The sequence below is a fragment of the Thermobia domestica genome, chromosome 18 (assembly GCF_964235325.1).
Source record: "Thermobia domestica chromosome 18, izTheDome1.hap1.1, whole genome shotgun sequence".
NCBI classification, from domain to species: domain Eukaryota; kingdom Metazoa; phylum Arthropoda; class Insecta; order Zygentoma; family Lepismatidae; genus Thermobia; species Thermobia domestica.
In genome coordinates, this window is record NC_137471.1 from 102,077,262 (window position 1) to 102,104,643 (window position 27,382).

The following is a 27,382-nucleotide window of genomic DNA, read 5'->3' on the forward strand; positions in this document are numbered from 1 at the left end:
GTCTAAAAGATAGGAAACGCATTCCATGTGCAGAATTGAAAGGGAAGATTAAAACAACTTCACAAAAAGAAAAGGCACATTCTTGAGGTCTGAACTGACATTTTATTGTCCAAAGGATTTCAAACACCTTTCGATAGAAAACAGACTTTTTCATGGTTATTATGAGGGGATGGTACTTGTTTGAGGCAGATATTTGTTTTTGTTGATTTAGTAACAGCTTCCATACTTTAGTAACAAAGTATTTTTTTTAAAGGATTATAGAGTAAGGAAACTGCTTGACCTTGCAAAGTAGGAAATTTATATACTAGCAACTAATGAAGCTGTGCGTTCATAGAAAAGTCGAGCGAAATATGTATTATTTAATCGTAGCTTCTTTAAATCCCAATAAACAAGAGTAGTTCTTAAAGAATGTTGAATAGCTGCACTATCATGGTTTTTCAGGCCATTAATTTATATGAGGAAACATTTTATTTATTTTTTGAAATAAACATGAATTTTTGCCAGTTAATTTTACTGACTTCTTATTGTGGTACGTCTCGAATTTTATTTTCTTAATTATATTATAAGTAATCCAACATATGAATAACTTCCGCTGATATGTCTTTTGGTTGGAACACATACAGAAAATATATTGTTAATCATTTGATAGAAGTTTGTTAATGCAATAGTCAGATCATTCAATTGCGAAGGGGAATCCCAGTTTACTTTAGGGAGTTCTATGTACATCTTTTGGAAATCTGCTTTTCTAAAATTAAAACCGGATTCCTTAACTTCTTTGTTTTGTTTCTGCAGGGTTTAAATGGGAAGGAGATATGTAAAGCTGGATAATGCCTGTCTTCATTAGTAACAAGAGAACACTCTTTTATTACAGAAACGTTATTAAGATTTGAGAGTACTAAGTCTAATGTTCGACCATTACAATTTTGAATGTCATTATGAGACATTAAGTCATACAAGGACAGAAAGTTATTTAAGTCTTTACATTTATTTGCTGAAAGTAAGTCAAAATTAGAACATGTTATTTCATTTATATATTAAAGTCCCCTGTGCAAAGAACGGTGCTTACTATTGGAACATTGCTCCCAATAATTCATAAAACAATTCATATGTCGTTACAGTTGTATTTGGAGGAATGTATACTGCACAAATAAACATCTTTAGTGAGTGACTGGAAAGCCTGACAATTGCACATTCAAAATTTAGATCACAAGAATTTATATAGGATTCATTGTAATTTTGATGTACTGATTATTACAACCCTTCCCTTACATTTTTTTTTTTTTTTTTTGATAATTTAAGATTTCTGTCTTGACGAAAAACTTGGTATCTTTTCAGTGGCGGACTTACCGGTACCTGTAGCGCACCCCACGCACGATTCGGCCAGCCGCCCCTGGTGCGAATATAAGAAATGTCTCAGTGTAATAGGTGATTTTTAATTTTCCGTCATTGGCACGCTTTTATTCAAACCTTTGTCCAAGAAAGGCATAGTGAAATAAATTGTTTTGAATGTTTATTAATACGTTTTTAGATGAAAAAAATATTTTGACATTTAGGCGAGAATGAACATGAATAATCGCTGGACGCAGTCCCGTTCTTGGTAAAATTCGATTAAATTTGCTTAGTCTGTATTATGGATTATACTTTAGTTTTCTGCCGAGAAAATGTTGAAATGTCGCTTATTTCTCTTTCCTAACACGAAATTCGATTTTATGACATCTTCTGAATAATAAGGTCCTTTTACTTACTTGTTAGATAAATGTTAAAAGATTAGGTTAGTTAAGGTGCTGTCAGTGATGGAGTGTGTATTGCAATAATATGGCAGTTATACTTGTGTAAATGCTAAAATGGATACAAAACGATACGAAATACCATCGCCGACATCATAAAATGTTTGATTTCGTATTACTAAAGTGAAATTAACATTTTCTTAACGTTTTTGTGCTTTAAAATTCTGGTCCTACTCTACTATACCAAGGCCATACTTTGACCGTATTCCTATAATTTAAATAATGTTTAATTTATTTTAATTTTCCTACACTTCACGCTCCTATTATTTTCCGGATATATATGTTTCAAGGAAATAAAATCGTAAAATAATCACAAAACAAATATTACAACTTTATTGTGCTTTCGGTAAAACTCATAGTAGATTACAACTACTAGGTAGTAAGACCATAGGACTACCTACGTCAAAATGCGATGTTGATTTATTCACTTTGTGGCTAGGAACTACATAGAAGGCTATTCTATAGCATGTTATATTAAAGGCTGGCACGAGAAATTTTATCAGTAATTAAAAAATAAATAAATAAATAAATCCATCCAATTAAATTAAATTGAGGGTTCACACTGACCAACTGTAAGTACCAATGTTTAGAGATGCAAGGGCTCGAAAAAAAAACGGCTTTTTGAAAAAAAAAACTCATTTTTTTTCTGCTTCCCTTTTTTGCTTGGGAAATTTTGGGCTTTTTTGAAAATTTTGCTTTAAACTGATAAAGCACACTTTGTTTCGCTTCTCCACAACAAAAAACTCATTTAATTAGTGGTTGATGCAGATAATAATATGAAACCTCGAAAATAAACCATGAATTTCAAAAAGATTTTTTAAAATTCTTAACATATTTATATTGAATTCCAAAGGATTAACCAATATATGGAATAATATTTTAACCTCTTATATACAATAAGTACTTTAAAAAATTGTATGTAGTATTTTTACTTCAAAATATCACACACCCTCTTTTTGAAGCAAAATAAAGAAAAACTTTAGAGAAATCTGCACATCAAGAGCTTCGTTTCGGGTGGTTCTGTATATTCTTGAAATTTTTCACTTAAGTTTTAACTTCCATATACATTGTATGAATATTTCGAACAAATTTTTCACTGATTGGTCACATACGTAATAATCTGTTACCACCTACAGATTGGTGCTTTGGATTTGCAAAATCGGTAAAGCTCCAAATTCTGTAATGCACTGACTGTTCCTTAAGCTTGTTCAGAATCTGGAAAATATCGAATTTCCTGTTCATGAATCATATACGTAATACACAGTTCATCTGAGCGTATGGTTTCCTAGGCTCGTATAACCACCATCACGGTTTACCCAGTCCTGAAAGTTTCTGAATTTTTAACAAGAAAATTCAACATATCGTTACGAAACCTTTTTTTTATTATTATTACAAAAAAGAAAAACTATGGAATACATTTTGAAAAAGTGGAAGAATCAATCACTGTTCCAATTCACAAGAAAGACGACAAAATTGATTGTAATAATTATCGAGACATTTCTCTTAACATTCTATTAATAAGATTGACCCCATACGCAGATGAAATTATCGGAGATTATCCGTGTGGATTTAGTCGAAATCGACCAGATATATACCATTCGACAAATACCCGAAAAGAAATGGGAATATATTATCCAGTACATCAACTGTTTATTGATTTTAGAAAGGCTTACAACTCGGTTAGGAGGGAAACATTTACAACATTCTTACAGAATTTGGAATACCGAAAAAGCCAGATATGTTAAGTGTTTACATGAATCCCAGAGTAAAGTCCGAGTAGAAAAATGCGAGCTTCCACGTCGAAATTGCCCTGAAACAAAGATATGCGTTATCGCCGTTATTATTCAGCTTTGTTCCGGAGTACGCTATAAGAAAAATCAAAGATAGGAACCAGGGCCTAGAGTTGAATGGTATCCACCAGGTTATGGTGTATGCTGATGTAAATCTGATAAAAGGACAATCGAAAGAAATGCAGAGGCCTTATTAAACGCTTGCAGGGACATGTGTAAATGCAGAGAAATCTAAATACAACGAAGTTCAGAAGGATCGTAATACATCAAATTATGAATGCGTTAAAATATCAATTAATACTTTCGACACAGCGGATACTTTCAAACATTTTGGATCAGTATTACCAGACTAAAATCATACCCACAAAGAAATTAAATGTCGACTGAAATCAGGAAATTCTTGTTATTATTCAGTTCAGAATATTTTGTCGTCGCGAATTCTGTCAAGGAATTTAAAGCTTAAAATATATAAAATGATAATCATGCCTGTTATGCTTTATGGTTTTAAAACATGGTCGCTTACGCTGAGGGAAGAACACAGACTGAAATTATTTTAGAATAAAATTCTGAGACTAATATTTGGACCCAAGAGGAACGGGAATGGGGAATGGCGGAAACTTCATAACGAGGAACTACATCATTTGTACGGTTTACCAAACATCGTTATAGTCATCAAGTCTAGGAGGCTCAGGTGGGCAGGTCATGTAGCCAGAATAGAAGAAAGTAGGAACGCTTTCAAAGTTTTAACTGGAAATCCAATCGGAAAACGTCCATTAGGAAAACCTAGGCCCAGATGGGAGGACAATATTAAGATGGATCTAGCAGAAATAGGAATACAGAGTAGAAACTGGATTGAATTGGAGGACAGAAGTCAATGGAGAGCTTTTGTGGCCATAGAGAAAGAGAGAGAGAGAGAGAATACATTTAAGTTAAGCACAACTGCACAACAAACATGAATGAGTGGTTAGCTTTCGCGCTTCTATCGTGAAGTCCGGGATTCAATCCCGCATTCGACCATTTTGACAAAAGCTCTTCTTAATTCCATCTGTGGGTGTAGAGAAAGTGCGTGTACTGTGAGTCTTGGCCGACTTCCTTTCTAATCGTTTTTAAATCTTTGTTATTACTAATTACCAGCAATGATGGATTTGCGAAGAAGGTTAGGGTGGGGATGTTTTTCGGATTGAAGACTCTACCCCGAAATTACGGAATTTCTAAAACAAACTAAATATTAGTTTTGCATTTACTCATAAACTTCAACCTGCTTTCAAAAAATTAAGAATTTTTAGAAAAACTAAGCATTAATAAGGAACGCCCCTCCGAAAATACTTTTCTAAATCCGCCACTGATTATCAGTATAAAATTCTTCAAGGTTGTATCTGGAAGATTATAGCTGAATATACAAACGAAACGAAATATTTGTTATGCCTGTATTCATAAACTGAAGCTTCTCTTAAATAAAAGTTAGGAATTTTTAGAAAAAACAAACATTATTCAGAAAAAACCCTCCAAATATTTTTCTGAATCCGATACTGATTATTTCTATCAAATGGTATTCAAGGTTGTGTCCGGAAGATTATTGTTAAATCATTGCACAGCTACGGAACGGAAATGTGGAAGTTCGGTCTGACAGATATATTAAAAAACGTACGCTCTGATGAATATATTGAAAAACATAAGTTTAATTATGTGCTAGAAGCTAGAGTACTAAGCTCTAAGAAGTGAAACACGGATGACTAAAAAGAAGTTATCTAGAGAAGAAAAAATGTCAATAATTCAGAAGTTAAAATAAAGTTAAATAGCTTCTAAAGTTGCCCTCAAATATACGTACTTTATGTTTACTTTAACTCATAAACCATGTGCTCCATCCATCATGATGGTGAATTCCAGAGCGAAATATGGCATTTAGGTCATGAAATCATATTTAACTCTAGAGTATACTATAAGAAAGCTATTTAAACAGAAAAATCATGAAAATGAAAAAAGCCAAACTTCCAAAATTCTCGGTTTTTTTTTCAAAGAAGTCGGCTTTTTATGTGCAAAAAACCATCGATTCAAAAAACCGGCTTTTTTACATCTCTACCAATGTTGCTATAATTTACCGGTAAAAAGAACAGCTGCCGCCCCTAGGCACGTGCCTAGTGTGCCTAATGGTAAGTCCGCCACTGTATCTTTTATCAAAGAATTACCCATCAGTATAACTGTCTGTTTAAAAACAAAACTTTCGGTGATTGAGATTACATCATAGTTATTTGTTAAGACTTTCGACCGTAAGCCAAAAGTATTTTGATAAAAGACTTGAAACAATTTACAAGTATGGTTTTGAAGCATGGTTATTATATGGCTGTTATCTACAAAACACAAGAATGAATGAGCCTCTGTACCTGGCAATACAATAAAACTTGTAAGGTCTGCTTTTAACACACCTGGGATTTACTTATTTTGTTGTACTTACTAATTGATGCAGTTCCTGAGCACAAAATTCTCATCGGTTGTCGACCGCTTCACTGACTCGGGGTTGGGTGGGTCCTGGGGGTCTGGACTTCCTCCGAAATTTCGACGTTTGTGTATATTTAGCCTAATTTTAGGAATTTTTATATAAAATACCCTCATATTGAGTTTGGATTCCCCCGAAATAAATTCCTGCGTACGCTACTGGTTCAATACTTGCACTATCACATTCACTATCATACTGTAACTTGGACATCTTCATTACGCTGACTGAACGATAATAAAATCACCTATAATTTATTCCTAATAAAAACAATAGTCATTGGACAACAGTATTACAAGCCCTCCCCACTGGTCTAGTGTCTAGCACGCGCGTCTTTGGTGATCGATTCCCGGTGGGAGAGTATTGAACGACAGTGGTTCCGATTCCACATTAAAACTATAAGTCCACGTCTCATATAGTCTCGTAGATGAAAGTGAACGCTAAACGATAATCAATTAATCAATCAATAGTATTGCAAATTTCAGCTGCATAAACAACCTATGACTTGTGGGACTGGTTAATTCATTTTGTTAAAGCAGCTGTTTTAACGAAAGTTAAGTGTTAACATATCAGGTATTTCTATGAGATGAATATATATATATATATATATATATATATATATATATATATATATATATATATATATATATATATATATTGTAACTAAATGATAGCTCTATCGAGGTAGATTCTGCAAGCAAAAACAATGAAAATCGATACAAAAGTGCCTAACATTATTTTAACAAAAATCGATCCTGATAAGTGTAGTGTGGGCTGTCGCAAAAATAGGATACGTTGGAAAATTCCGATTAATTTTAACAACTGTATCAGGAGGGTTTCGGTATTTCGGCTGTTTCAGTGTAGGATGTTTTGGTGTAGGGCGTTTCGGTGTACGGGTGTCTCTGTGTGAAGACGTTTAGGTGTGAGTGGTTAGGTGTAAAAGTTCCAGTGTTTACACCTGTTGGAATATAAAAGGGCATAAAGTGCTTGTTAAATGGACACTGGCTGTTGCTAAGGAGAGTAGGTGATATGTGCAAAGATGATGGAAGATAAGATTTGATTTTGACTGACGGATTCGATTTGAATTTCCAGATTGTAATATGAGTTGTAGATGCTGAGATCGAGATTTTGTTGTGATTTGATAAATAATAATGAACGGATGTTCTATTTTAAGGAGTAGAGTTATCTGAATGATTAAGAATAAAATGGCAAAATAAGATACAAGGTTTTGGTGTTAAGAAGTACCTGACTACCTTTGATTTAGGATCTTACAGAATAAGGTTAACATTTTTGGCGCAGTCTGTTTTTTATAAGTACCTATAGGAAGAATGTCTACAGTTTCTAATTTTTCACCGTTTAATGCAGAAACAGATCTGCTACAATCCTATTTGGATCGATTCGAACATTTGTGCATAGCGTCACAAATTCCAGAAGAAAGGAAAGTTTCTACATTATTTACAGTTATTGGTGCAGAAGCGTATGAACAATTATGTAACATCTGTTGGCCGGTCTCGTCCGCAGAAAAGTCATATGCTGAGGTTAAAGAGGAAATGAAAAAAATATTATGCAGCAAAAGTAAACATTATTTCTGAAAGGTATCAATTTCGTACGTTAAAGCAAAAACCTTATCAGTCTGTTGCGAGTTTTGTTCTGGATTAAAAAAAAAAAAGCGATTATTTTTATTACGTGTCGATTATTTTTCGAACAAAGAAAAATACACCGATGTTAGGAAGAGACTGACGTTTGTGAAAATTACAAATCTGATTATGTAATTACATTCTTAAAAGGAATTGCGTACAATTTTAGATTCTCAGTTGAGTGACTATTTAATTTCAACAAAAATTCGTTTGAGGCATTATTCAGTTTGTATATATTATTACTGTAACTCAGAACTTTGTCTAATATATTTATTTCTATTCAGAAATGATTCTGAATACTTTGCAGTAAATATGAATTAAATTTGATTTTTGAGTTGAGTTGATTTTGAGTTTAACGTCCCTTTTCAGCAGCGAGGCTATATGAGACGTGGACCTACTGATTAACGTGGAATCCGAACCACATGAGCTCCCGCCGGGAATCGAACCCGGGCCTCCCACGCCAAAGGCGCGTACTAAATTTGATTTTTGAATTAGATTTTATTATTATTCTATAAAACTCGCCTATGGCCACCTCTGAATCGAGCTTATTGTTATGAATGCACTGGCGTTGTATTATCATCCTGTAATTGACTCAATAACAATTTTAATCAGTTTGCACTATTGCAGAGTACCTACACTATGACACTTCATGACTATTCATTACAAGCATATGATTAATGCTCTCAAATGTTTTATGCGCCTAAATGTCCTTTACAGCGAAGCGTCCTAATACCGAAACGCCCCAACACCGAAACATCCTAGACCCCTGTATCAGGGATGGAAATTGGAGCGGGAGGTATGCCATTAATCAGCCCATTTCATAGATGTCGAAACTCCCAAACCTGACGCTCGCGATCTCGGAACTGGCGCTCAACCGGGCTCGGGCTCAATAATTGAGAACGAGCCCGAGTAAACCCGAGCCGCAGTGAAATAAGTTAGCGTGAGCCCAACTGAGAGAAGTGAGTCCGAGTGCAAATGAGCACGAGTCCCAATGAAATACGTGAGCGCGAGCCCAGTCGAGAGAATGGAGCATGAGCCCGAGTGAGAGCTTGTCCAGTTGAAAGAAGTGATCGTAAGCGCGAGTGAGCGCGAGCTCAGTTGAGAGAAGTAAGCGCGAGCGCGAGCTTGAGTAATTGTGGGCCCAGTCAAGAAAAGTAAGCGCTTGCGCGAGCTTAGTTGAGAGAAATGATCGCGAGCGCTAGTGAGCACGAGCCCAGTCAAGAGAGATGCGAGTGAGTGCGAGCTCAGTTGAGAGAATTGAGCGCGAGTCCAGTTGAGTCAGGTGCGCGTGAGTCCTGGTGAGTGCGAGCCCAGTCGAAAGAGATGAGTGCGAACCTTAGTGAGCGCGAGCTCAGTTGAGAGAAGTGATCATGAGCGCGAACCCAGTTGTGACAGGTGAGAGCGAGCCCAGTGGAAAATGGCCACCTATGGTATACACTGGATAAAGCAGCAAAATATGGTTTAGCCCCTATGGCTGTATATATATACACTCGGCGATAAGGGGGACAGTTGCCCCACTTTTTAAAATGAGCCGTTAATGTTTATAGTTTCATTTGGAACTGTGAAGTTTTTGTATTCATTAGTGATTCATAGAAACAATGGTGCCATGTAATATTTGCCGTTGCGTGAGTACGTATTGGTTGTCTTCGCGTGGAGTTAAGAAAGCTGCAGGAATTGTATTTTAATTGCCACGAAAAATGGCCCAAAAATTAACAATTCCAGCGTACTTTCATTTCTTCCTATGTTAATCAGCTGCTTTGAAACTAATTGAGATAACATTTCGCGAAAAAAAAGTGTGTTTCAAAAGTTATTTTTTAATCGCACAAAAATTGACAGTTTCTAAAATGTCTATTCTTCTTTCTAATAGTAAGGAATTTTTTAATTTAGTTTGAGTTTTTGAGTTGAACATTCCGTTCAGCAGCGAAGCGATATGAGACGTGGACCTACTGATTAACTTGGAAACCGAACACCATAAGCTTCCGCCGCAATTCCATGTTAAATTGTAGGTAAACGTATCACATAGTGTCGCTGCTGAAGTGAGCACTAGACCTCAATTCAACTAACCAATAACATTTTCATTATTGAAATTAGTTCAACACGACCGCTGATCTAATTAGCTATCAATAATTTTCTGAAATAGTAGATCGTACTGTTAAAGCAATTGTACTTAAAAAAAAAAAAAGTAAGCAGGTGATTCTGTTAGTTAACTGCATATGGTTCACATTTACTATTTCTCTGACACATATACACAAATACCAGCGTTGAAGCAAAGAGTACTTCACGTCTTCTATTTGAGTGGTCTTACTCTTAGCTTTCTCCTTATGTAAATTCCAACTCCTCTTCTTGTTTGAAAAATAAAGTATCTTTTATTAGTAAGTAAAGCTTCTTCCTGTATTCATTAAAGTGAAGCACCGCAAATGTATCCCTCCAATTAAACAGAACTTTAAGGATATAATGTTTACAGCCCAACTCTGATACTCACTCCCTTGCTCTCTGGAAGAGACGTTTGACCACTTAACAAAACAGAGAATGGCAACCCTGATTAGGTTACCTCTAACTAAAATTGTGCAACTTATATGTACACTCATGTCCAAAATGATTGTCGCATATCTATAACAGTCTTCTAGCAAGAATATAATTTGTTAATGATTTTGCAGGGTACTTTTAATACTGATACTATGTGTATAATCGGGAAATGTATATTTGTGGTAAATTACATAGGAAAAGAATTATAAATACGAAAATTACAATGAGTAAAACAAAATGTAGCTAAATGGACTGGAAAGTTTTATTTTCGTTTTATTGTTCTTATTTACTGTTCTTTTGACATCAAATTTGCCACATACATGTCTTTGCCGATTATACACATACTAACATTATAAGAAATACCAGGCGAATCTGTTATCAAATTATATTCCTACAACAACATATTTATATACATGCGACAGTAATTTTGGGCATGAGTCTACATACACTTTTCGCACATGTGAAAATTACTGTACCTTTTTTCCTTGAGTACTATTTTTTCGCGTAACATTTCTTGCCCAACAAATATTACAATATTATTCGATCAATTGTTTGGATGATTATTCGAATATTGGATATGAATATTCGAATGATAGCAAATAAATTATTCGAATAACGTATATTTTAATGATTATTAGAATGTATATTAATATCACTGGTCGAAACACACTTCCCATTTTCATCACGCGCACACTTCATAACCGAACGTAAACAATTTAAGTACCTTTTTTGGAAGTCTCCATTTTACACTGTCACCGTTAGTGTTGCCAACACTCAACGACAAAAAGTGGCTAAAATTAATAGCTAAAAATGGCCAGAAATGGCTAGAAAATATATAACCTTCTGCGGGAGACAAAGCTAAATAAACAGTTTCTATAATACCATAAAATTAAGGCAAAACTCCCCCAACAGAAATAAATCACATCATCATGTTCTACTTCTTTAGATTGAAGCGTAGGTTCTTTTGTCTTTGTTGCTTGTGCGGGCTGCATTTGTTTCAACTTGTTGCAAAACTATGGCCGAAATTTCATATAGAAAATAACACTTGCACACGGTGCAACTCAAGTTCACTCTTAAAATTAAAGAAAGCGTTTTGTTTTCAACCTGTTACTGTGTCTAATTTTGACTATATTCACTTGGTCCAATACACACTTCACTTCCGCATTCGAATGTGGAAGCGTTAGTATGAAAGAAACGAACGAAACATTCTGAAAATGGGTTCTCTCTTCTCCAGCATCTGTATACTGATTTACTTCTTGCAAAAATTCTTCAGTTGAAGACTTATTTACCTATTTCATGAAATTTATGTTTGCCTCTGATTTTCAATTTTATCGATATTATCTTCAAATCTCAAACTGAAATCTAAAACTAAGTTAGTTAGAGACTGTTTCACTGGTTTGAAATCCTCTTTGACACTAAAAAGCGTCGTTTTCCAAGGATGTCTATATAATCAATGTCTATATTATAAGGAAGTCTATTCTGAATTTCTTTAACGAATGTTTTTACTCAAATTTAATTTCTTCCTCAAAGATTCTTCTCAACGTCTCCTGGTAACTTACAAGTTTTGAACTCATTCTCTACTGTGTAGCAAGACAAGGGGAGGAATCAATATATCCATCGATATCCATCAATGCTACCTTTTAGGGGATTAATTCTACCAGTGGGGTTTAGAATTATGCCACTTAGAGAACTAGCCAAACTTCAGAAAATAGCAATATGACACACAGAATATAAAGCATTGTATGTCCGAAGCATTGGATGTCCTGGTCACCGTCTGCTCAGTTCACTGCACACTGCCGTTATACTCCTTATGTAGTACAGAGATCGTTCTAGCTTCACCATCACTAACAGCCCGGCACAGCAGTCGCCACCTGACCAGACGTCTGGCCTGTTTCCAAGTCCAGGTGTTCCATTAAATCGATAAGTATCTGTATACCGAAATGTTTCTTGCAGCCTACAATAGTGGTGGTTAGCTAGTTTAGAGTATGCATATGGTCTTCGGAGGCTTACAATCCATGTAATTAGAACTAAAGCAAAAGAACACACCTTGCCTCTCCTTTTGTCATTTTGTAGGTGCCATTAGCTTGTTTTTGAAGTCGATTTGCATACTGTTAGGAAGAAAATGTTTCCAGCGTATTGAAAATTAAATGCTCAATCACACGTTTGACATATTGGCTGTAATATCTGCTACTTCATCCGTATTGATGGTCTAAGTTTTAGTGTCTTTTTCATAGTAAGACTATTCATGGCTTTGGATTGATTTTCTTTTTCATGTTTTTGAAATCTATTAAATTGTGTGAATGAAATGCCCGCTTTCACATATGGTGGGGAAACTCACCTCAGCAACACAGCACAGTGATAGACAGGGTGACCTACGGTCGAACGTCTTACGTCACAAACTCAGTGCATGTCCAGCAAGCAGACTGGGGTACCCAGCGTGTCAGGAGGCAGTGTATTGTTGAACAGAGTCGTATGAAAATGAACCATTGAGAACATACAACTGCGAATACGATTTTAAACTGAGACATTTTCCGCAGTAAGCTGTGAAAAACATTAACAGTGCATTTGACCAAGAATGGAGAATGAACGCACCACCCGCCGTTGGTTTCTCAGGTTTCGTTCCGGTGACAGTATAGCATAATGAGCTACGTTCATACCGACCAACGTCATGCCCGGATGAATTTCCCAGGAACACAGTGGAAGCAGTTCTGGAAAAGTGTTCGTGCCGTTGCAGACGAGTTGTTGGGCATATATATATATATATATATATACCAGTGTCGTTCGGCGACTCTGTGTATTCATTAAGATGAAAACGTTACACATATGGATGCCACAAGAGTTGACATGGGCCAATAAAAATTGCCGTCTGGAGGCGTGTAGTTTCTCTGAGTGTATGGGATAACTTATAGTTTTTCTTCGTTGGATTGTCACTTCTGATTAAATACGAGTTCCGTATGACAATTGTATATGACCAGAACAGTAGTTGGATAGTGATCATCGTCCAAAACAGTGTCTGAAACCCCCTAAACCCGAGGAAGATGCTGCTGCTGGTATGATGTATAATGGGAATGATTCATCATTTCTTTCCCAGTCAAGGTGGAACCATCAATGCTGATCATTATAGTCCTGAACGCTATGAAATGCAGGCCAAACATATTCACAGGGATCCATCCATTATCATCGGACATTGTGCCCTCTTGTTGTACTAGATTTCGTGCTCACATGTCGGTTAAAGGACAGTGCAGACTCTCCATGAGTTTGTGTAAAACCCTTCCTCACCCACCATGTTCTGCTGATGTCTCTCGCTTGCGACTACCACCTCTTCCACTTCCTGGAAGTGAGATGATCTGCAGTGATCGGGCAGTGCGGCTATATTCAGGGTGTTAATGAACTATACCGACAAACTTTACGAGGTGATTCCTCACATCAAAATAAGAGAAAAAGTTCATATAAACCTATGGCGAAAAGTGCATAATTTCGGAGCTAGGGCTGTCCAAAATCGTGAAAAAGCCCAATTTCAGGAGGCCCTATTTCGAATTCGAGAGACTGTGGATGGTGGTCCTTATCAGCGTAAAGGAAGTCACGCATACGCAATCCAAAAATATATTTCATATGTTCAATGTCCATATTTCATTAATGTTCAATGGGTGTACGGATTATATCCTGCAGGGTGAAATTCCCAGACATGCCATCAATCGAATTTTGAGATATGCTCTGACTTTATGATTGGTCCAAAGTAGGCAAACGAGAAGCCTTGATAGCAATGAACACGGAATCCTTTAGCGCGATGTCGGAAGTGTTAAAAATTGTCAGCAGCACGATCTCTCGTACTCGGAAAAACGCATGATGTGATGTTTTCTTTCACGCTTATAAGTGAAGGAAACGTGAAATATACCGTGACGAAATACATATCATCTACTGCGAACACAAAGAAACATGTAGCTGTCGGTGTCTAACACTTCCGTCTTTCCTCCGAAGCATTGGTTGTCCATTGGTGTCAAAGTTTACCTCCTGCCCACTTTGGAACCTTCTTAAAATCAGGGTATATGTGAAAATTCTATTGAAAACATATCTGAGAATTACACCCTGTAGGGAATAACCTTTACACCTATTGTCAATTGATGAAATATTCACTTTTGGATTGTGTATGCCTGGCTTCCTTTGCGCTGATAAGAACCACCATACACAGTCTCTCGAATTCGAAATAAGGCCTCTTGAAATTTGGCATTTTCGCGATTTTGTACAGCCCTAGCTCTGAAACTATGCACTTTTGGCCATAGGTCCATATGAACTTTTCCTCTTATTTCGATGTGAAGAATCATTTCTTAAAGTTTGTCGATATAGTTCATTAACACCCTGTATTTACAATACTGACATTCCTTATATTTCTGTATAGTGCTTTTTCAACCTTGTAACATTCCTCTCACTATTCCTTTGTCTATTTATTGTATTGTGAGAAAAAGGAAGCATCACTAAGGGAGAAAGTGGCTAAAAATAAGCAGTATTGTTGTTTCTTAAATGTGTTTAAAAGTCACAAACTTCATAAGCTCCATGAGGTTTTACTCCAACTTAAAATTTCAATTTTAACTTAGATATTTGTCTTTTTGTTATTTCCAGATTGGAAAGTTACAAAATTCAGCAGACAGTAACTAGTAGTAAAATTTGCTGAGAGTGTCAGTGCTCCTTTAGCCGAATTGAATAATGAGCATAATTTTGGTGCATGTGGTCACGATTTTGATTCCCGGTAGCATCACGAAATGTTTGGATTGACCGAGCTTCATGAGGCGATTGGAAGGTACTTCAACTACAAGATATGAATTTCAATCTAGAAAGCCGTAATAACGGCAATGAGAGTCGATATGCTGACCACACATCATCCAACTAAAATTACTCTTGCTTGTCGATCGAAGCCTTTCGTGAACTGTAGCCCCAAGAAATTTTGATACGTCGAGTAATAGCTACATGAAGTGAATTGTTAAACATTTGATTTTTTCTTGTGATATTTTTGTGATGAACGACTTCTCAAGCAATTATATTTTAATTTTCAAAGATCTGCTTGCATTTTGAATCATTTAAATATGTTAACAAGTATAATGGAATATGCATTGGCGATTTTTATATCAAAGGCATATTCTTTTGCAGAGTTGACGTCCGACACCACAAGAGCGAGTGACTGTATGCCGATTGAAGTATCTTCAAGAATAAGCACTGATCCTAATTACGCCAATGAACAAACATACGTAGACGAAATTTTCATACAATACGAAGCCTCACAGCAAGAAAAGAAATTCATGTGCGTGAATTGTGGTAAATCGTATGTGTGGAGCTATACGCTCAAACGGCATATGCAGTATGAATGTGGAAAAGAGGCACAGTTTCAGTGTCCAATGTGTGATTACAAATCAAAGCAAAAAAGTAATTTACTCCGACATGTCCGATGCTTTCACAGTCTTCATGATGGATAAAATAAAATGATATTAATACTCTTCACGTATCGAATTTTTTGTATGAACATACTTTCATAAAATTCTGTGACAGTGGTACGAGGGCCATGCCGAAAGTTTTTAGCAGCGTAATAATCTAACATCACAGCGACATTTTGTTTATTGCATTCGACACTCCAATATTTTGTGACTTTCAGCCATCAATGGCAACAATGAGTGTGTGATAGCATGGTCAGAGATAAGAGAGATAAGGAAGCGCGTGTGACCCATTGTCTAGTTAGCCATGGAGCTGTCAAGACGTGACTTTCGCGCTATGATTTTCTACGATTACAAGAAGGGCTTAACCGCGGAGCAGTGCCTTGAAACTTTGGGGAATCTGCTCTTCGCGAGCCAGTGTTGGAAATTGATTTCGGGCATTTAAAAGGGGACGTACGTCAGTTGAAGATGAACCTCATCCCGGACGGCCAAACAGTGCAGTGACTCCCGAAAACATCGAAGCTGTGAGGCAAATGGTGAAAGATGATTCCCATGTATCTTTCCTAGAGATCGTAGCGACTCTCAACATTGGGTCAACAGCAGCGCAGACAATTATGCATGAACACTTGGGTCTCAGGAAAAAGTGTTCTCGTTGGGTCCCCCATTTAGTCACGGAAAGGGAAAAAGAGGGTAGGGTGGAATGGTGTAAATTTATGGTGAATAAATTCAACCAAGGGGCAAGTCGTGATGTTTACAACATCATCACTGGTGACGAAACCTGGATTTATCATTATTATCCGCTTGTCAAGCAGCAGTCGCAAGTGTAGTGCTTCGAGAATGAAAATCCCCCAACCAAAGTGAAAAGACCTCGGAGTGTTGGAAAGAAAATGGTTGCGTCTTTTCTCACGGAAGGGATATGTTGCGACTGATGTACTTGACAATCGTCGTGCGGTGAATGCTGAGTGGTGCTCAACAGTTTGTCTTCCCACTGTGTTCAAGAAATGGAAGGCCCAACACGCAAGATCAAAACTCGGCCATCTTCTGTTGCATCATGACGATGCAAGTCTCCACAGTACTGCAAGAACTGTAGACTTTTTGAACCAGGAAGGAGTCAGAGTGCTGCCACATCCACCCTATTCGCCGGACTTGGCCTTGTGCGACTTTTTGTTTTCCAAAGTGAAGGAACACTTGCGTGGATTGCTGCCACATCCATTCTATTCGCCGGAGTTGGCCTTGTGCGATTTGTGTGTGTGTTTCCCGAAGTGAAGGAACACTTGCGTGGATGTCGCTTTTCATTGGATGATGATGCGATTGGTCTGGAGTCTGTGGACAGTATAGACGAAAGTGTGTGGAATGAACAGTTTTCTAAGTGGTTTGAAAGGATGTAAAAGTGTATTCGTATCCGTGAAGAGTACTTTGAAAAACTAAATGTTTTGTTTCAGTTCGACGCTTCTTGTGGTCAGAGCTAAAAATTGTCGGCATGGCGCTCGTATGAGTAGTATTTATATAGTAATAGCACTAGTTCCTGAAGACAAACTTTCTAACGTTACATTTAAGTATACATAGAAGTTACGTAACAAAACTGTATGTTACAGTTAGATTTTTGTTCTAGAATATCAGTGATGTGAAAATAGCATACAAAACATGTTTCATTACTTTATCATATACTAGCATATATTACCCGCTTCGCTGGGTTGAAATAAATAATTTAAATGCACACTGATATTGCTATCATTTTAATGGATGTCATCCCTCCTCATCCCCCAAGTGTCAGGGCTGAACATTTACTTAAACAGCATCAGAAGTGTCACTGTTCATTTCGGCGACCTCAAAAAATGTGGATTCAGCACTAATATCAGTTATTTTCGATGATTTTTAAATATCTCTTCCTCCCCCTCCCCAAGTTGTGGGTTTGAATTTGGATTTAAACGGGATCGAAAATACTACTGTTCATCTAAGGGATCCAGAAAACTATAAATTCGACACTGATAGTGGCCATTTTCGATCATTTTTATTTCTCTCTTTCTTCTCCTCCCCCAAGTGGCAGGGCTGATTTTAGATTTAAACCGGATCGGAAATGTCAGTGTTCATCTGAATGATCCCGGAAACTAATATTGGACACTAATATTGGTCATCGATCATTTTCGATCATTATTATATATAGCTCCCCTCCCCATCCTCTTTGCTGCGACACACGGCATCACAGTTGTCACTGTTAATCTCAGCTACTCCTAAAACTATGGATTCGACAATAATATTAGTCATTTTCGATCATTTTTAAATGTTTAATCCCTCCCCTACGTTGCACCCTCCCCCTCCCCAACTATCAGGGCTGAACTTGGATTCAAAACAGCATCAGAAGTGTCACTGTTTCTCTCATCGACCCCGAAAAATATGGATTAAACACTAATATCGGTCATTTTTGATCATTTTGAAATTTCTATTTCCCTCCCCTCCCCTACGTTGCATCGTCAAACTGAATAGCCTAGAGCAATCCCTGCCCCTAAACACAGGTGTGTTGAAAATTTGATTGAGATCGGTCGAGTGGTTCAAGAGTGATGAAGTCACAAAGGCAGTCATTTTTTTTTTTTACATATATCTCTCTCTCCCCCTTCGCTACGTTGGCTCGTCAAAGTGAAACGATAAATAACTCGCAAGGCCTGAACCTCATATATGTTGAAAATTTGATCGAAATTGGTTTTGTGGCTCAAAAGTTATTAGGTTTTATTAGTTTTTATTTATTTGTCCCCCCCTCCCCTCCTCTAGGATCTACCGTTAAAATGAAATTGCAGATATGGTTTGAGATCCGAACCTCATGTATCTTGAAAATTTGATTGAGATCGGTCGGATAGTTCAAGAGTTATTAAGTTACAAAAATAGTCACTTTCGGTCTTATATAACTTGATTTTTATATATCTCCTCCTCCCCTAGGTTGCACCGTAAAAGTTAAATGACGAAAACATCCCAGGCCCGAACCCTATCTATGTTGAAAGTTTGATTAAGATCGGTCTGGTGGCTCAAAAATTATTAAGTTTAATTGATTTTTATAGATTTCTCCCCTCCTCTCTCTCTTCCCTAAGTTCTACCGTTAAAGTGATATGATAAAAACCACGTCAGGTCCGAACCTCATCTATGTTGATTTTTTTTTAAAGATCGATCGGGTGGTTTAAGCGTGATGAAGTCACAAAGACAGTCACTTTTATTTTTACTTTTTTTAAACATATATCTTCCCCCCCCCTTCGTTGCACTGTAAAAGTGAAGTGAAGAAAACATCCCACGCCCGAACTTTATCTATGTTGAAAGTTTGATCGAGATCGGTCGGGTGGTTCAAGAGTTATTAAGTCTTATTATTATTAAGTTTTATTTATTTTTATATATCTGTTCCCTCCCCTTCCCTAAGTTCTACAGTTAAAGTGAAATGATAAAAACCACCTCAAGTCTGAAATTTGAAATTTGAATGCCTCCCACATCCCCCCTTACTCGCCAGACCTCGCACCGAGCGATTTCCATCTGTTTGGTCCGCTCAAAGAAGCAATGGGTGGCAGGAAGTTCTACTCCGATGAAGAGGTACGCAACGCGGTGCACGAGTGGTTGCGCCGTCGCCCAAAATACTTTTTTCTGCAGGTATTCAGGCTCTTCCGAAGCGCTGGCGGACTTGCATTGAACGAGGAGGGGACTATGTTGAAAAGTGATTTACTTCTGTACCCTGTGTGACCAATAAATAACATTTAAAAAAATAATTATGGTTTTCATTTGACTCCCCCTCGTAATGTAGATTATTGTGTTTAGCAGTAGGTTGGGTGATATCTTTGTTTTTCAGTCATTTTCTTCCAAGTTCACTGATGTTTTGTCAATCATACCAAGGACATGCTTCAGCTCATTTTGTCGGAAGTGACGTAATGTGTTAAAGAATATCAAGAGCTCAGTGCATTAGAAGTAATACGAGTCGTACAAACGGACCATCGTTTTATCCCCCTTCTTCTAAATCTTAAAAAAATAGTAATTTTACTGACAATGAACATTGTACACTAAAATCAGTTAAGGTGTCCGGTATTTAAGGTGAGCCCACGCTTGGCTTCTTTTTTAAAGAACCTTTATTTCCTCATGAAACATGCACTACTATATTCTGTAAGTTGGCCACTCGTCTATTTTGGAATCTCATCGCAATAGACAAAATCACCTGTGTATGTTAGACAACTATGTAATCTTCATTTCTTGGAAACCTCAGAACGTCCCTTGTTTCGAAGATCATTCAACTCAAGTCGAAAAGAGGAAATCTTGTCCCCATACATACAAGAAGAGCCAGTACTGTTTATTACTGTTTGACGGTGAGGGTATGCACACTCTACATTACAGGACATCTGGTAGTCAAGTTTAGATTAATTTCTGAGCTATCGATATTCTTCGCATTCTCACGTACTCAAATAGTTTTCTTTCTGGAGAACGTACAGAAATGACGATAAAAAGATAGGGCAAATCTTCGTTTTGTTCGTCTGCTTGCTTATCAACACCCAGCAGCAGAGTTGTTGCTGTTTCTAAATATTGTAAGGTTCCGCATGTCTACACGTCATGCAATAACCACGCGTAAACTACATGTGTTAATAACAAACAGAAACAATCAGACGACGATCTCGAAGAGGAGTCACTCACCATCGCCAACAGTCGGAACGATGAGAATCAACGAAGGAAGCCGACGATACAGGATAAAATGGAACTGCGCGCCTCGACCAACATCAATCTCCCCGGATTGATCGAAACACCTAAAACCCCTCTCACGACGCTTGGTCACCGAGAGGTACCCATCCTTATACCCACGACACACGGTCACCGAGAGAGATATACCTAATATACACCCCTTTCACGACGCACGGTCACCGAGAGTACCTCACCTCAAAGCCCACGACGCTTGGTCACCGGGCTCCTATCTAATCTTACCTAAATATTAGAGGAATTGCTTATTATAATTTGTGTACATAAAAGACTTTATAATAAAAGGTGAAGGGAAAGTCCAAATCCCGTGTACATTTTATTGCTCTACCCAAGAAATTTTACATGGTAGATGCGTCGGCGTCTATTTACAGACATTAAAAGGACTTTCCTACGGGACGCTCTTTTTATTAACGAGAAAACGGACTTAGAAACTTTTAACAATACAGTGTGTTACTAAAAGCAGGATCATATAAAAGATAGTATCCGTATTGTCATAAATACTCTCATTACCCTTAACGGTAGATTGATTCGTTACAGACTGGCAGGTATATATGGCGACAACTAGATCTGGGAAAAATACATATAAAGAAGGTGATAACAATATGACAGAATCAGGCTCCCGTATACCTGTTAATATTTCTCACTTAACTAGATATTCTGGTCATAGTACAGACGACCCGGATCGATTTTTCATGCTGTTCGATCATTTGGCTTTACTTCAGGCTTGGACCCCCGAAAAGAAGGAAGAAATTCTTCCAATGTTTCTGCAGGACGTAGCTCTCGACTTTGTTCTACAATTGCAAAATTAGAATCAATTCGACACACTAAGTTACGAGTAACTGAAAACCAAATTAATTTCTCTGTCCCGCCCAAATTTACCAGCGTATAAGGCGGAATTAGAAATTTTCCAAATTCAACAAAACGAAAATGAATCTCTCGATTCATATTTCTAAAAGAAATTAAGGGCCATCAGACAGCTAATGCCAGAAGCTTCAGAGGAACAGAAAATTAATTTTCTTTCATTAGGACTACAAAGAAATTTGCTGCAAGAGATAGCGTTAGAATCCTTTCCAACAATCCAGCGGCTTCAGAATCGACTTCATGAATTGGAAAAAGTTCAGGACCTCATGCAGAGGAGGAATTACGTGGAATTCATTCTTTAATCGGCCAACCTAACCACCCCTCATCACTCCCTTTGTACGACCATTATAGCCAAACGAATCCTGATTCATACTTACCAACCTATATGCAACAGCCAACTTCCCAATCGTTGCCTTCCGCACCTCCATTACAGAATATTTCCCCTCCACAGACAACTTCCTCTGCACCTGAAGTTTCGAATCCGCATCCCCACCAAAGTCAAAACCCGCCCTCACAACCTCCTCACACGGACCTTACCGAATTAGCTAATCAAATGGCCGAGCTATCATTAATGGTGGCACAGCATGCCCTGAAGACCAATTATTGGCGTAACAACGGACGAAAAGCGGATGCGAAGAATGCCAATAAAGGAAATAACGGTGGTAGAAAAAATAACAGTTTTGTAAAAGGCAATAAAATTTCTGTCTGATCAATTTGTTATAAGAAGAACCACGGAGCATCCACGTGTTGGAATAATCCTAAAAATTCCAACCAGGGAAACGCATAGATGGGTTCGCAGGCCAAAGTCAAGCCTCGCGGGCCATTTCAGAAAAGTCGGCGCGGGCCACACAGACACCACCACAATTAAAACGCAATAACATTCAAGAAGAGCAGCCAATAGCGTAAACTTTTAAGGAAACGGACGCCAATTTTTTCACCCAGATGACCTATAATGAACACCGAGAACATGTTAAGCTGGGAATAGAAAATAATAAACTATTGCTAAATATTAATGTAAATGCAAGCAATCTACCAGCCATAATAGATACGGGTTCTAGTCTTAGTCTATGGTCAAGACGGGACGTACCCCAAAAATGTACGCTAATACCATTTCAAACTCGTATCAAGGGCATTGCTAACAAAGTCCTAACTTTAAAAGAAGTAGCTTTAATTAAATTTAAAATTGGCACTACCACCTTCTCACATTACTTCCGCATCATAGATGCTGACTTTAATCCGATTTTTGGGAATGACATTCTCACAAGACTTTTCTCTCAAGTAGACTTGGAGAATAAATCCATATCATTATATAGAAAACCTAGGAAACTACGTTTCCAATGGAAAAACAAGAATCGGAAGAAATGTCACGAGACACAACTCTCTCTTTGCACTTGCAAAGGAATGCAAACGACATCACAGCGAGTAAAGTTACGATTCCTTCGAAATCACATTTCTACTTCCCTGTATCGATTCAAAGAGAAACAATTCATGACGCTGCATTTTATATTACTCCACTACAATCATTATTAGACCGATACGACTTACAAGCAATGACCATGAGAGTACCGAGTAACGACCTTACGTTACTAATTTCCAATCCTACGGCACGAATAATAACATTAAATAAAGGTACACCAGTGGCGTATACAGAGGAGGGCGTGGAAGAATTTTTATTTAGAATAGAAGGAGATGAAAAGAAAGCGCACCAATTTCGTACTCAAGAAGAGATAAAAGAAAGATTAAGACAAACCGCTAAAACTTTTAACATTAACCTTTTTTATATAAATCCGGATTTACCGGAATACCAGCGAATAGCTGTAACCAACTTATTGTACAAATACAAGGACATTTTCTCATGCAGCCCAGAGGATATAGACTATTTTAGAGGTTATGAACACAAAATTCGTATAGATAAAAGTGCGTCATTCCATCACCGTTCCCCACCAATTCCATTAGGGATAAGAGATAAAATTGATAAGCAGATACAACAGCTGTTAGATGCCAAAATCATAACGGAGACACAGACTAGTAATTTCTCCTCGCCTTTAATTGCTATCAAAAAGCCAAACAGTTCAAATTTCAGGCTTGTGTTGAATCTACAGGCATGTAATAGCTATACCAAATATTTAAGCATACCGTTTCAAAATACAGAGGACGTTTTGCAGGTTTTAAAAGGCAAAAACCTAATTTCAACCCTGGACATTGTGCAATCCTATTTTCAGATATAATTGCATCCAAAAAGCACTAAATACATGACTTTCGAAGTAAATCATACACGCAAAAGTTATAAATTCCTTAGATGCGTAATGGGTCATTGTTCCTCTTCCCAATCTCTAACCATAGTAATAAAAATGCTATTAGACGGCTTACCAAAACGCATAACCAATTTTGCAGATGACATCGTGATCGGCTCTTATACGTGGGAATAACTACTCTCAGATTTGGAGCTTTTATTCCAAAAATTAAGGAAACACTACTTCCGAGCCAACCCCAAGAAGACGCACCTGTTATATAAAGAACTCCCAGTACTAGGATTCCTTGTATCCGGAGAGAAGATAAGCATCTCACCAAAAATTGCAAAGAAGATCAAGAATTTTAAAAAGCCGACTACCAAACGCATAGTTAAGAGCTTTATTGGCTTATGCTCTTATCTACGAAGTCATATTAAGGACTTCACAACAAAGATAGAACCTTTCCAGCAGCTTCTTACTAAAAATGCCAAATTTAAATGGACAGAAAAACATGACGAATTATTTGAGAAGTTGAAGGAAGACATTTTGAATGCCCCTTCTCTCTATCATTTCGACGAAAAGCTAGAGATAAGGCTGTACACAGATGTATCCTCTCACCAGATCGGAGGACTATTAGCCTGTTATGACCTTAAAACTAACGAAGAAAGAATTGTTTCCTATTGTAGCAGACATCAGTAGAATTGAGTGCGTATAGACGGCCGAGTCAGCGAAATTTGATCTTGTTTTCCTAGAATTCGATGTCATTTCCTGGAATTGGGGGGCAAGTTTCGACAAGCCTTTAGTTGCTATGTTCACAGCCTTTTACGGCTAGTACAGAAGTTCGTGGGAAAATGTTTGTTTATGAGAAGAGCCTGTTGCTATGGTGATAGTCTTGGATGGCTTCATCGTCTTGGATGGTCATACTCTTGGTCGGATCATAGTCCTATCAGTTATCATGATCCAAGCTTCCCAATTGATTGATTGATTTTTGCTTTTCGTTATGTATTGAATAGCTAGATGCTCTTGGCCTTCATAGTCTTGGATGCTCATACTGTTGGACGGATCAGAGTCCTATCAGTTATCATGATCGAAGCTTCCCAATTGATTGATTGATTTTTGCTTTTCGTTATGTATTGAATAGCTAAATGCTCTTGGACGGATGAGAGTTCTATTAGTTATCATGATCGAAGCTTCCCAATTGATTGATTGATTTTTGTCTTTTCGTTATGGATTTGAACGCCCCAAACCCCTCCACTCCACTCCCTCCTGCGAAGAACGTAAGCGAACGTTGTTACTATGCTCATACTCTTGGATCTTGATGAGAGTCCTTTCAGTTATCACGTTCGAAGTTTCCCAATTGATTGAATATCAAGTTCGAAGCTTCCCAACTGATTGATTGATTTTCGTCTTTTCGTTATGTATTGAATAGCTATTTTGCATAGCGAAGAGCATACTTAATGTCTTAAAATATTCAATGCTTTCTCATCGAGAATCGAACATGTACACTAAATATGTTTTCATTTTGAAAGCTCTCTCATTGAAATTGAACGCAAGACCAGTACTTCACGATTTAGAGTTGAATTAATTCTTGCATGAAAAAAAAAAGAATTTCATGTATTGATTTTAGCGTAGCATATGATATGTACAGTGTTCGAAGCTCTTCATTTCGAAGCACTATAATGCTTTCAAGTGTTCAATGCTCCCTTTCTCTCTCTCTATCATCGAGAATCGAACCCGGACCAAAGTGGTATTAAAACATAAATAACAACCATAAAAATAAATTTAAAAAATACAGCATCACATTATTATTATTATTATTATTATTATTATTATTATTATTATTATTATTATTATTATTATTATTATTATTATTATTATTATTATTTTGGGAGTGAAAGTGAAGCAGACAACTAACCTTGATTGTAGCTTCGTTAACTTATGAAATAAAGATTGTACACAAAAATCTACTTTGGTAGGGAGCTGGGATCGAATTTGGTACTTCATGATTTTAAAGTTGAACTAGTCCTTGCATGAAAAAAAAAAGAATTTCACTTCGTTTTCACGACAGAAAGGATCGAATTAACTTCATGCCTTAAAATGTGTAATATTTCTCATCGAGGATCATCGAACCAGCAGGACACGGGAATCAAACGCAAGACCTGTACTTCATGACCATTGAGTTGAATTAATCTTTGCATAAAAAAAAAAGAATTTCACTTCGTTTCACGACAGAAAGGAACGAAATAGAAATATTTAATGCTCTTTCACTAAGAATCGAACCAGAACCCTAAATATGCTTTTATTTTGAAAGTTCTCTCATCGGAATCGAACGCGAGACCAGTACTTCACGGAAAGGAACGAAATAATTAATTTATTGTCTTAAAATAATTAATGCTCTTTCACTAAGAATCGAATCAGACCCCTAAATATGCTTTTATTTTGAAAGTTCTCTCATCGGAATCGAACGCGAGACCAGTACTTTACGGAAAGGAACGAAATAATTAATTTATTGTCTTGAAATATTTAATGCTCTTTCACTAAGAATCGAACCAGAACCCTAAATATGCTTTTATTTTGAAAGTTCTCATCGGAATCGAACGTGAGACCAGTCCTTCACGATTTAGAGTTGAATTAATCCTCGCATGAAAAAAAATTCACGGAGTAATCCAACTTGAGGTGAGCACTCTATCACTGAACGTCAGTACCTCGCATATAGATTAGATTTTATTTTTTAAAAAACTTTTCGTCTTATTTTTTTCTAGTCGTCTTGTATTGGGTAGCTAGATTCCCCCCTCAGCCCCCCCAGACCCATCTTGTAATACTAAGAATAGAAGTTCCAAGAGTTTGAGGAGTTTGACCTGATCTTATTCTCACGAAACGTCCGGAAAATTTTCGTCTGGAACCTTCTCAGGAAATTGAGTTGATAAGACGATTGTTGCAGTTCATGGATGTTTTTAAAACGTATTGGTAGCGGAAGCTTATCATAACATATAATGTTTTAAAAACGTAAGATTTAAAGTTGAATTAATCCTTGTATGAAAAAAAAGAATGCTTTCTCATCGAGAATCGAACGCGGATCCCAAACGATCATGGTCTTTCGTAAGTGTATGGTACATGTATAAACAAGATGAAACATGATTTCCTCTTCGTCATCCCTTCCTGCATCATGCATGTATGCACAGATATTTGTATGCATAGTGCCATTAGTCTCTGTTGATCATCTGCTGAAATAACATGGCTGTGTAAATCATAAGTTACTTTATAATATTGACTTCCATAGATTTCGAACATAATTGAACATAGAAACGTAAGCAAGATTTCATTGAAGTAGACGATTAGAAAAATACGAATAGTGGAAGATTAAGAATGGAACTGCGACCAAATTCTGTATCTGAAAGATATCATTTCAACAAATGCCAGAATTACCATATAGTGGTGCATATAAATGTTTTGCCCCTCAATATAATGAGTATTGTACAAAGGAATTACGTTTAAGAACATTCGAACACTGGCCTATTTCATCAAAACAATGCCCGGATCAATTAAGTGATGCTGGATTTTTTTACACGAAGACAAGAGACCAAACTATATGCTTCTATTGTGCTGGTGGATTAAAAGATTGGACTGATAACGATGTTCCATGGATAGAACATGCGAAATGGTTTCCTAATTGTCCATTTCTTTACCTTAAGAAGGGATATGCTTTTATTAAACAATTACAGGAAAAGTGCCCTGATATACAAGTATTTCATAGTGCTCCGAATGATGATATACATAAAAATGCTAGTAAAAGTTGCAATAAGGAACTTAATTTTCAATATGGTACAATTTGAAGTGAAACTTGAATAAAGTTCCATTACATACTTTTTCTTTGTATATAACTAAAAAGTACATGTACAGATTCTAAAGTTATCAAAACAATATGTATT

General features: G+C 37.0%; 1 protein-coding gene across 15 annotated transcripts in view; it reads left to right on the top strand.

Annotated features, from left to right (window-relative positions):
- LOC145674949 (uncharacterized) overlaps positions 1-27,382 on the top strand; it is a 768,948-nt gene that overhangs the window by 338,954 nt on the left and 402,612 nt on the right. The window contains exon 5 of one of the 15 annotated variants that reach the window (XM_081745240.1): positions 15,374-17,634. The exons of 13 other annotated variants lie outside the window; for them this stretch is intronic. In XM_081745240.1, the coding sequence (XP_081601366.1) occupies positions 15,374-15,696 (323 nt within the window). In that variant the 3' untranslated portion in view covers positions 15,697-17,634. Of the gene's footprint in view, positions 1-14,848; positions 14,896-15,373; positions 17,635-27,382 lie in introns of those variants that run through there. One more of the 15 variants, XM_081745249.1, reaches the window with a different exon arrangement.